At 48.4% G+C, this 12,222-nt stretch overlaps 1 protein-coding gene across 3 annotated transcripts in view; it reads left to right on the top strand.

Moving 5' to 3' along the window:
- The window catches only part of Tsp (Thrombospondin), a 346,683-nt gene that overhangs the window by 126,181 nt on the left and 208,280 nt on the right, over positions 1–12,222 (top strand). For all 3 annotated transcript variants that reach the window (XM_070093496.1, XM_070093495.1, XM_070093493.1), the window contains exon 3: positions 10,913–11,127. In XM_070093496.1, the coding sequence (XP_069949597.1) occupies positions 10,913–11,127 (215 nt within the window). The remainder of the gene's footprint in view (positions 1–10,912; positions 11,128–12,222) is intronic.

Below are 12,222 nucleotides of genomic sequence, written 5' to 3'. Positions count from 1 at the left end.
ACCATGGGTGAGAGTGAACCATGGGTGAGTGAACCATGGGTGAGTGAACCATGGGTGAGTGAACCATGGGTGAGTGAACCATGGGTGAGTGAACAATAGGTGACTACCATGGGTGAGTGAACCATGGGTGAGTGAACCATGGGTGAGTGAACAATGGGTGACTGTACCATGGGTGGCTCTACCATGGGTGAGTGAACCATGGGTGAGTGAACAATGGGTGACTGTACCATGGGTGACTGTACCATGGGTGAGTGAACCATGGGTGAGTGAACCATGGGTGACTGTACCATGGGTGACTGTACCATGGGTGAGTGAACCATGGGTGAGTGAACAATGGGTGACTGTACCATGGGTGACTGTACCATGAGTGAGTGAACCATGGGTGAGTGAACCATGGGTGACTGTACCATCGGTGACTGTACCATAGGTGAGTGAACCATGGGTGAGTGAACAATGGGTGACTGTACCATGGGTGACTGTACCATGGGTGAGTGAACCATGGGTGAGTGAACCATGGGTGACTGTAGCATGGGTGACTGTACCATGGGTGAGTGAACCATGGGTGAGTGAACAATGGGTGACTGTGCCATGGGTGACTGTACCATGAGTGAGTGAACCATGGGTGAGTGAACCATGGGTGACTGTACCATTCGTGACTGTACCATAGGTGAGTGAACCATGGGTGAGTGAACCATGGGTGACTGTACCATTCGTGACTGTACCATAGGTAAGTGAACCATGGGTGAGTGAACAATAATTGACTGTACCATGGGTGACTGTGCCATGAGTGAGTGAACCATTGGGGAGTGAACCATGGGTGAGTGAACCATGGGTGACTGTACCATGGGTGACTGTACCATGGGTGACTGTACCATGGGTGACTGTACCATGAGTGAGTGAACCATTGGGGAGTGAACCATGGGTGACTGTACCATGGGTGACTGTACCATGAGTGAGTGAACCATTGGGGAGTGAACCATGGGTGACTGTACCATGGGTGAGTGAACCAAGGGTGACAGTACCATGGGTAAGTGAACCATGGGTGAGTGAACCATGTGTGAGTGAACCATGGGTGAATGTACCATGGGTGACTGTACCATGGGTGAGTGAACCATGGGTTAGTGAACCATGGGTGAGAGTGAACCATGGGCGAGAGTGAACCATGGGTGAGTGAACCATGGGTGAGTGAACCATGGGTGAGAGAACCATGGGTGACTGTACCATGGGTGAGTGAACCATGGGTGAGTGAACCATGGGTGAGAGTGAACCATGGGTGAGAGTGAATCATGGGTGAGAGTGAATCATGGGTGAGAGTGAACCATGGGTGAGAGTGAACCATGGGTGAGAGTGAATCATGGGTGAGAGTGAATCATGGGTGAGTGAACCATGGGTGAGAGTGATCCATGGGTGAGAGTGAACCATGGCTCTGAGTGAACCATGGGTGAGAGTGAACCATGGGTGAGAGTGAATCATGAGTGAGAGTGAATCATGGGTTAGTGAACCATGGGTGAGAGTGAACCATGGGTGAGTGAACCATGGGTGAGAGTGAATCATGGGTGAGAGAATCATAGGTGACTGAACCATGGGTGAGTGAACCATGGGTGAGTAAATCATGGGTGAGAGTGAACCATGGGTGACTGTACCATGGGTGAGTGAACCATGGGCGAGTGAACCAAGGGTGAGTGAATCATGGGTGAGAGTGAATCATGAGTGAAAGTGAATCATGGGTTAGTGAACCATGGGTGAGAGTGAACCATGGGTGAGTGAACCGTGGGTGAGAGTGAATCATGGGTGAGAGAATCATGGGTGAGTGAACCATGGGTGAGAGTGAACCATGGGTGAGAGTAAACCATGGGTGAGAGTGAACCATGGGTGAGAGTGAACCATGGGTGAGAGTGAACCATGGGTGAGAGTGAACCATAGGTGAGTGTACCATAGGCGAGAGTGAATCATGGGTGAGAGTGAACCATGGGTGAGAGTGAACCATGGGTGAGAGTGAACCATGGGTGAGAGTGAACCATGGGTGAGAGTGAACCATGGGTGAGTGATCCATGATTGAGAGTGAACCATGGGTGAGAGTGAATCATGGGTGAGAGTGAACCATGGGTGAGAATGAACCATGGGTGAGAGTGAACCATGGGTGAGAGTGAACCATAGGTGTGTGTACCATGGGTGATAGTGAATCATGGGTGAGAGTGAACCATGGGTGAGAGTGACCCTTGGGTGAGAGTGAACCATGGGTGAGAGTGAATCATGGGTGAGAGTGAACCATGGGTGAGAGTGAACCATGGGCGAGAGTGAACCATGGGTGAGAGTGAACCATGGGTGAGAGTGAATCCTGGGTGAGAGTGAACAATGAGTGAGAGTGAACCATGGGTGAGAGTGAACCATGGGTGAGAGTGATCCATGGGTGAGGGTGAACCATGGGTGAGAGTGAACCATGGGTGAGAGTGAATCATGGGTGAGAGCGAATCATGGGTGAGTGAACCATGGATGAGAGTGAACCATGGGTGAGTGAACCATGGGTGAGAATGAACCATGGGTGAGAGTGAACCATGGGTGAGAGTGAACCATATGTGAGAGTAAATCATGGGTGAGAGCGAATCATGGGTGAGTGAACCATGGGTGAGAATGAACCATGGGTGAGAGTGAACCATAGGTGAGAGTGAACCATGGGTGAGTAAACCATGGGTGAGTAAACCATGGGTTAGAATGAACCATGGGTGAGAGTGAACCATGGGTGAGAGTGAACCATGGGTGAGAGTGAACCATGGGTGAGAGTGAACCATGGGTGAGAGTGAACCATGGGTGAGAGTGAACCATGGGTGAGAGTGAACCATGGGTGAGAGTGAACCATGGGTGAGTGAACCATGGGTGAGAGTGAACCATGGGTGAGAGTGAACCATGGGTGAGAGTGAACCATGGGTGAGAGTGAACCATGGGTGAGAATGAACCATGGGTGAGAGTGAACCATGGGTGAGAGTGAACCATGGGTGAGAATGAACCATGGGTGAGAATGAACCATGGGTGAGAGTGAACCATGGGTGAGAGTGAACCATGGGTGAGAGTGAACCATGGGTGAGAATGAACCATGGGTGAGAATGAACCATGGGTGAGAGTGAACCATGGGTGAGAATGAACCATGGGTGAGAATGAACCATGGGTGAGAGTGAACCATGGGTGAGAGTGAACCATGGGTGAGAGTGAACCATGGGTGAGAATGAACCATGGGTGAGAGTGAACCATGGGTGAGAGTGAACCATGGGTGAGAATGAACCATGGGTGAGAATGAACCATGGGTGAGAGTGAACCATGGGTGAGAGTGAACCATGGGTGAGAGTGAACCATGGGTGAGAATGAACCATGGGTGAGAATGAACCATGGGTGAGAGTGAACCATGGGTGAGAATGAACCATGGGTGAGAGTGAACCATGGGTGAGAATGAACCATGGGTGAGATTGAACCATGGGTGAGAGTGAACCATGGGTGAGAATGAACCATGGGTGAGAGTGAACCATGGGTGAGAGTGAACCATGGGTGAGAATGAACCATGGGTGAGAATGAACCATGGGTGAGAGTGAACCATGGGTGAGAATGAACCATGGGTGAGAGTGAACCATGGGTGAGAGTGAACCATGGGTGAGAGTGAACCATGGGTGAGAATGAACCATGGGTGAGAATGAACCATGGGTGAGAGTGAACCATGGGTGAGAATGAACCATGGGTGAGAGTGAACCATGGGTGAGAATGAACCATGGGTGAGAGTGAACCATGGGTGAGAGTGAACCATGGGTGAGAATGAACCATGGGTGAGAGTGAACCATGGGTGAGAGTGAACCATGGGTGAGAATGAACCATGGGTGAGAATGAACCATGGGTGAGAGTGAACCATGGGTGAGAATGAACCATGGGTGAGAGTGAACCATGGGTGAGAGTGAACCATGGGTGAGAGTGAACCATGGGTGAGAATGAACCATGGGTGAGAATGAACCATGGGTGAGAGTGAACCATGGGTGAGAATGAACCATGGGTGAGAGTGAACCATGGGTGAGAATGAACCATGGGTGAGAGTGAACCATGGGTGAGAGTGAACCATGGGTGAGAATGAACCATGGGTGAGAATGAACCATGGGTGAGAGTGAACCATGGGTGAGAGTGAACCATGGGTGAGAATGAACCATGGGTGAGAATGAACCATGGGTGAGAGTGAACCATGGGTGAGAGTGAACCATGGGTGAGAGTGAACCATGGGTGAGAGTGAACCATGGGTGAGAGTGAACCATGGGTGAGAGTGAACCATGGGTGAGAGTGAACCATGGGTGAGAATGAACCATGGGTGAGAATGAACCATGGGTGAGAGTGAACCATGGGTGAGAGTGAACCATGGGTGAGAGTGAACCATGGGTGAGAATGAACCATGGGTGAGAATGAACCATGGGTGAGAGTGAACCATGGGTGAGAGTGAACCATGGGTGAGAGTGAACCATGGGTGAGAGTGAACCATGGGTGAGAGTGAACCATGGGTGAGAGTGAACCATGGGTGAGAATGAACCATGGGTGAGAATGAACCATGGGTGAGAGTGAACCATGGGTGAGAGTGAACCATGGGTGAGAGTGAACCATGGGTGAGAGTGAACCATGGGTGAGAGTGAACCATGGGTGAGAATGAACCATGGGTGAGAGTGAACCATGGGTGAGAGTGAACCATGGGTGAGAGTGAACCATGGGTGAGAATGAACCATGGGTGAGAGTGAACCATGGGTGAGAGTGAACCATGGGTGAGAGTGAACCATGGGTGAGAATGAACCATGGGTGAGAGTGAACCATGGGTGAGAGTGAACCATGGGTGAGAGTGAACCATGGGTGAGAGTGAACCATGGGTGAGAGTGAACCATGGGTGAGAATGAACCATGGGTGAGAGTGAACCATGGGTGAGAGTGAACCATGGGTGAGAGTGAACCATGGGTGAGAGTGAACCATGGGTGAGAGTGAACCATGGGTGAGAATGAACCATGGGTGAGAGTGAACCATGGGTGAGAGTGAACCATGGGTGAGAGTGAACCATGGGTGAGAGTGAACCATGGGTGAGAGTGAACCATGGGTGAGAGTGAACCATGGGTGAGAGTGAACCATGGGTGAGAGTGAACCATGGGTGAGAGTGAACCATGGGTGAGAGTGAACCATGGGTGAGAATGAACCATGGGTGAGAGTGAACCATGGGTGAGAGTGAACCATGGGTGAGAGTGAACCATGGGTGAGAGTGAACCATGGGTGAGAGTGAACCATGGGTGAGAATGAACCATGGGTGAGAGTGAACCATGGGTGAGAGTGAACCATGGGTGAGAGTGAACCATGGGTGAGAGTGAACCATGGGTGAGAGTGAACCATGGGTGAGAGTGAACCATGGGTGAGAGTGAACCATGGGTGAGAGTGAACCATGGGTGAGAGTGAACCATGGGTGAGAGTGAACCATGGGTGAGAATGAACCATGGGTGAGAGTGAACCATGGGTGAGAGTGAACCATGGGTGAGAGTGAACCATGGGTGAGAGTGAACCATGGGTGAGAGTGAACCATGGGTGAGAGTGAACCATGGGTGAGAATGAACCATGGGTGAGAGTGAACCATGGGTGAGAGTGAACCATGGGTGAGAGTGAACCATGGGTGAGAGTGAACCATGGGTGAGAGTGAACCATGGGTGAGAATGAACCATGGGTGAGAATGAACCATGGGTGAGAGTGAACCATGGGTGAGAGTGAACCATGGGTGAGAGTGAACCATGGGTGAGAGTGAACCATGGGTGAGAGTGAACCATGGGTGAGAGTGAACCATGGGTGAGAGTGAACCATGGGTGAGAGTGAACCATGGGTGAGAGTGAACCATGGGTGAGAGTGAACCATGGGTGAGAATGAACCATGGGTGAGAGTGAACCATGGGTGAGAGTGAACCATGGGTGAGAATGAACCATGGGTGAGAGTGAACCATGGGTGAGAGTGAACCATGGGTGAGAATGAACCATGGGTGAGAATGAACCATGGGTGAGAGTGAACCATGGGTGAGAGTGAACCATGGGTGAGAGTGAACCATGGGTGAGAGTGAACCATGGGTGAGAGTGAACCATGGGTGAGAGTGAACCATGGGTGAGAATGAACCATGGGTGAGAGTGAACCATGGGTGAGAGTGAACCATGGGTGAGAATGAACCATGGGTGAGAGTGAACCATGGGTGAGAGTGAACCATGGGTGAGAATGAACCATGGGTGAGAATGAACCATGGGTGAGAGTGAACCATGGGTGAGAGTGAACCATGGGTGAGAGTGAACCATGGGTGAGAGTGAACCATGGGTGAGAGTGAACCATGGGTGAGAGTGAACCATGGGTGAGAGTGAACCATGGGTGAGAGTGAACCATGGGTGAGAGTGAACCATGGGTGAGAGTGAACCATGGGTGAGAGTGAACCATGGGTGAGAATGAACCATGGGTGAGAGTGAACCATGGGTGAGAGTGAACCATGGGTGAGAGTGAACCATGGGTGAGTGAACCATGGGTGAGAGTGAACCATGGGTGAGAATGAACCATGGGTGAGAGTGAACCATGGGTGAGAGTGAACCATGGGTGAGAGTGAACCATGGGTGAGAGTGAACCATGGGTGAGAGTGAACCATGGGTGAGTGAACCATGGGTGAGAGTGAACCATGGGTGAGAATGAACCATGGGTGAGAGTGAACCATGGGTGAGAGTGAACCATGGGTGAGAGTGAACCATAAAGAGGGAGAGATTAAAGTAATATACATTATTAAGAAGAGAAACAAGGAAGAAGAAAAATAAAGGGAAAAGAAAGAGAGGGAGAAGGAGGAGGCAGAGGAAGAGAAGGAGGAGGCAGAGGAAGAGAAGGAGGAGGCAGAAGAAGAAAAGGAGGAGGCAGAGGAAGAGTAGGAGGAGGCAGAAGAAGAGAAGGAGGAGGCAGAGGAAGAGAAGGAGGAGGCAGAGGAAGAGAAGGAGGAGGCAGAGGAAGAGAAGGAGGAGGCAGAGGAAGAGAAGGAGGAGGCAGAAGAAGAGAAGGAGGAGGCAGAGGAAGAGTAGGAGGAGGCAGAAGAAGAGAAGGAGGAGGCAGAGGAAGAGAAGGAGGAGGCAGAGGAAGAGAAGGAGGAGGCAGAGGAAGAGAAGGAGGAAGAAGAGGAAGAGGAGGAGGAGGCAGAGGAAGAGAAGGAGGAAGAAGAGGAAGAGAAGGAGGAGGCAGAGGAAGAGAAGGAGGAAGAAGAGGAAGAGAAGGAGGAGGCAGAAGAAGAGAAGGAGGAGGCAGAGGAAGAGTAGGAGGAGGCAGAGGAAGAGAAGGAGGAGGCAGAGGAAGAGAAGGAGGAGGCAGAGGAAGAGAAGGAGGAGGCAGAAGAAGAGAAGGAGGAGGCAGAGGAAGAGTAGGAGGAGGCAGAGGAAGAGAAGGAGGAGGCAGAGGAAGAGAAGGAGGAGGCAGAGGAAGAGAAGGAGGAAGAAGAGGAAGAGAAGGAGGAGGCAGAGGAAGAGAAGGAGGAAGAAGAGGAAGAGAAGGAGGAGGCAGAGGAAGAGAAGGAGGAAGAAGAGGAAGAGAAGGAGGAGGCAGAGGAAGAGAAGGAGGAGGCAGAGGAAGAGAAGGAGGAGGCAGAAGAAGAAAAGGAGGAGGCAGAAGAAGAGAAGGAGGAAGAAGAGGAAGAGAAGGAGGAAGAAGAGGAAGAGAAGGAGGAGGCAGAGGAAGAGAAGGAGGAAGAAGAGGAAGAGAAGGAGGAGGCAGAAGAAGAGATGGAGGAAGAAGAGGAAGAGAAGGAGGAGGCAGAAAAAGAGAAGGAGGAGGCAGAGGAAGAGAAGGAGGAGGCAGAGGAAGAGAAGGAGGAAGAACAGGAAGAGAATACATTCTGATTATATTAACAGCGAAGAACTAATAAATTAGAATAAGAAAAGAAAGGCAAGTAGTATTGCTGAGGTCATGCAAGATGCCACCTGCCACAGTTGACTAGTTCCATGATAATTGTTTACTCAGAAGTGAAGAGAAGCAGCAGTTGTTAAGAGAACTTAGCATGGCTGAACGACCTGCTCAAGACTTAGCATGGCTGAACGACCTGCTCAAGACTTAGCATGGCTGAACGACCTGCTCAAGACTTAGCATGGCTGAACGACCTGCTCAAGACTTAGCATGGCTGAACGACCTGCTCAAGACTTAGCATGGCTGAACGACCTGCTCAAGACTTAGCATGGCTGAACGACCTGCTCAAGACTTAGCATGGCTGAACGACCTGCTCAAGACTTAGCATGGCTGAACGACCTGCTCAAGACTTAGCATGGCTGAACGACCTGCTCAAGACTTAGCATGGCTGAACGACCTGCTCAAGACTTAGCATGGCTGAACGACCTGCTCAAGACTTAATGTCTGTGGGAACCCAACACTGCTACACCTACCACACCTATATATATATATATATATATATATATATATATATATATATATATATATATGTAGAGAGAGAGAGAGAGAGAGAGAGAGAGCTGACTGGGGAACCTTCATCCACAATAAACATACCTCAGCCAGCCTAGCTTACCATGACTCACTAAAACCACTCAAACAGTTTTTTTCGTTATTAACTTTTAAAATTCAACAAATGAGTTTCAAATGATGTCGCTGATTTCCCTGTTTTGTGTATACATATTTCCCTGTTTTGTGTATACATATTTCCCTGTTTTGTGTATACATATTTCCCTGTTTTGTGTATACATATTTCCCTGTTTTGTGTATACATATCTCCCTGTTTTGTGTATACATATCTCCCTGTTTTGTGTATACATATCTCCCTGTTTTGTGTATACATATTTCCCTGTTTTGTGTATACATATCTCCCTGTTTTGTGTATACATATTTCCCTGTTTTGTGTATACATATCTCCCTGTTTTGTGTATACATATCTTGATATATTTATCAACGTGTCGGTTCTCTGAATAATTCTTCTACACATCATACATTGCACTTTTATCACAGGACAATCAACGATATAGTCTTATTACTTGCGCTAGTACGCAGTTCCTGTTTGTATATTTACATACACAAATAACCCGCATATAGAAGAGAGGAGCTTATGACGACGTTTCGGTCCGACTTGGACCATTTACAAGTCGGACCGAAACGTTGTCGTAAGCTCCTCTCTTGTATGTGCGGGTTATTTGTGTATCGTTCCAGTCACGGTATTGTGCCTTTTTGTTATTTTATGTATATTTACATAGTTGTATTGGCAGAGGTTGAACCCCAGTTCCTGGGACTGCCCACGAGTCTTCAAGTGACTGTGCAGAGATTGCTAGTCCTTGTGTCCTGTCAAACATTAATATACAGGTATGGAAGACAGAGTGTTGACCATCTCGCGTCTTAGACGTGTAGCTGGGTAAGCTGTGTTGAAAAAGACGTGTTTGTGAACCAACCTCCACCACCCTACATCTTCCCTCCTACCAACTTGCTAATAACAGCCTCGTCTTCACATGTTCCCGCCCACTAACCTACTCCTGTTCACATTTCCACCAGCCTACTAATCACATTCCACCCAGCCTACTATTCACATGTGATGAATGGTTTTGAAACCCGACAAGTTGAAGATTGAGACACTTATGCAACATATGGGAAACGTTTCGCAACACGGCTTCATCAGTCCAATACAAAGCAGAAAGGTGTAAGGAGAGGAGGAGTTTGAGGTAATCAGTCCCTCAGCCTGGAGTCGATGTGTTCAGTCCATCAATCTTGTAGAATGTACAGCATAGGACCGTAGACGTGGCTTATGTACTGTAGTCAGGTGAGGCGAAGCAGGAGGAGGCGGGATCATAGTGGTACCATCCACTAGTCGAAGTAGGTCTTCGTCCAAAGGTTGGACAAGTTTAGAAGAATTCTTTGTATCAAGATCCCATGATGATACAGTGTCTGACAGTTGTGATGAATGGTTATGAAAAGCAACAAGTTGAAGATTTGTATTGGACAATATGATGTTCAATGAGGACAAATTCCAACTACTCCGTTATGGAAAACTAGAGGGGATAATAACTAGAACAGAGTATACTACAGACTCTGGCCATACAATAGAGCGGAAAAATAATGTAAGGGACCTGGGAGTAATAATGTCTGAAGATGTCATTTTCAAGGAACACAACAGTGCCACGATCACAAGTGCAAAGAAAATGATAGGATGGATAATGAGAACGTTCAAAGCAGGTGAAATTGCAGATCTAGAGAGTGTACAGAGATCCTTTACTGCACGTATAAGTTCTGTCAAGCACCTTAACTACTGGGAACGCTTGGAAGCACTTGACTTGTACTCGTTGGAACGCATTAGAGAGAGATATATCATAATCTGCACTTTGAAAATCCTAGAAGGAATCTGCACATAGAAATCACTCCCTACGAAAGCAAAAGACTGGGCAGGAGATGCAAAATACCCTCAATTAAAAGTAGGGGCGCCATTGGTACACTAAGAGAAAACACCTTAAGTGTCCGGGGCCCAAGACTGTTCAACAGCCTCCCACCAAGCATAAGAGGAATTACCAATAAACCCCTGGCTGCCTTCAAGAGAAAGCTGGACAGATACTTAGTCAGTACCTGATTAGCCGGGCTGTGGTTCGTACGTTGGACTGCGTGCGGCCAACAGTAACAGCCTGGTTGATCAGGCCCTGATCCACCGGGAGGCCTGGTCGTGGACCGCCCCGCGGGGGCGTTGATCCCCGGAATGACCTCCAGGTAGATGAAGCCACTGTGTGGCGAAACGTTTCCTCAATAAAGATTCCTATATGTTCCATGATCACTCTTCACATATTTCCTCCACCCAGCCTACCAGTCACATATTTCTCCCCACTAACCTACTCCCAGTAATATATTCCAAATATTCTTCACTCATTGTTATCTGTATCTCTGGTGACAGTGGTGTTGGAGAGCGTCATCAACGGAGAAACAGTGACACAGAAGGTGCGAGCGCCGCCGGTGAAACCCAGAGTGGTGGTGAGGTCGTTGGTGGTGGAGATCAACCAGGGGTCTGCTCTCGCTACCATCTACGTCAACTGTCGGCTCATGGGCTCCATCCACCTGCCCAAGGCACCCAGAGACATGGCAGCTCAACATGACGACGACCTAAGAGTGGTGAGTACTTCCTGCTGTAGTTACTCAGTCTTCTGGTGGTGTGTGTGTTGATACTGCAGTTGATATTTCCATACTGCAGTTACTGATACTTCTAGTGGCGTGTGTTGATACTACAGTTATTGATACTTCTAGTGGCGTGTGTTGATACTACAGTTATTGATACTTCTAGTGGCGTGTGTTGATACTACAGTTATTGATACTTCTAGTGACGTGTGTTGGAATTCTACTATATTTTTGAGTCTTCTAGTGACGTGTATTGATGTCTGGAATTTACAAAAACGTTAATATACATTCTATCCCCGCCCGTGGTATGGTTTGTAAGCAACATAACAGGTGTACCGAGCTATAGTTATCGGCGTATGGTGTGGTGTTAACAGATAAATTTTAGATTTTGCAGCCGAAATGGCTAGTTTATTGTGCACCCCATATCTATCCTGTGGACGGTAGCGCAAGAGCATATCTATCCTGTGGACGGTAGCTCAAGAGCATATGGATACACAAAAGGCCTACGAACTAGGCCCCAAAATGAGTTAACAGGAGTACATCTGGATTTATATCTACAGTTGACTTTACTTTTGCAAACAAATTTAGGAAATTTGCCTAATATGTCTTGCAAATTATATTCATTAACGTCTTGTCATATTCCACAAGTTATTATACTTACATTTTCCATAAGTGAACAATTAATCATATAAGGCTTTAGAAAATGACAATACTTGACTTGTACTCGCTGGAGCGCAGGCGAGAGAGGTGTATCATAATCTACACCTGGAAAATCGTATAGGGAATGGTCCTAAATATACCCCAATGTACAGTAAGGACACCATTAGTACACTATGAGTAAACACAATAAGTGCACGGGGCCCAAGACTGTTCAACAGCCTTCCACTAAGCATAAAGGGGATTACCAGTAGACCCTGGCAGCTTTCAAGAAGAAGACGGACAGAAACCTAAAGTCAGTACCCGACCAGCTGGGTTGTGGTTTGTACGTTGGACTACGAGCGACCTGGCTGCTCAGGTCCTGATCTACCGGGAGGCCTGGTCAAGGACTGGGCCAAGGGAGCGTTGACCCCTGCAACACCCTTCACATAGACT

This window comes from Cherax quadricarinatus, chromosome 43 (genome assembly GCF_038502225.1).
Source record: "Cherax quadricarinatus isolate ZL_2023a chromosome 43, ASM3850222v1, whole genome shotgun sequence".
NCBI lineage: Eukaryota > Metazoa > Arthropoda > Malacostraca > Decapoda > Parastacidae > Cherax > Cherax quadricarinatus.
The sequence above is the reverse complement of the archived record's forward strand: the minus strand, read 5'-3'. Positions and strand labels throughout refer to the sequence as shown.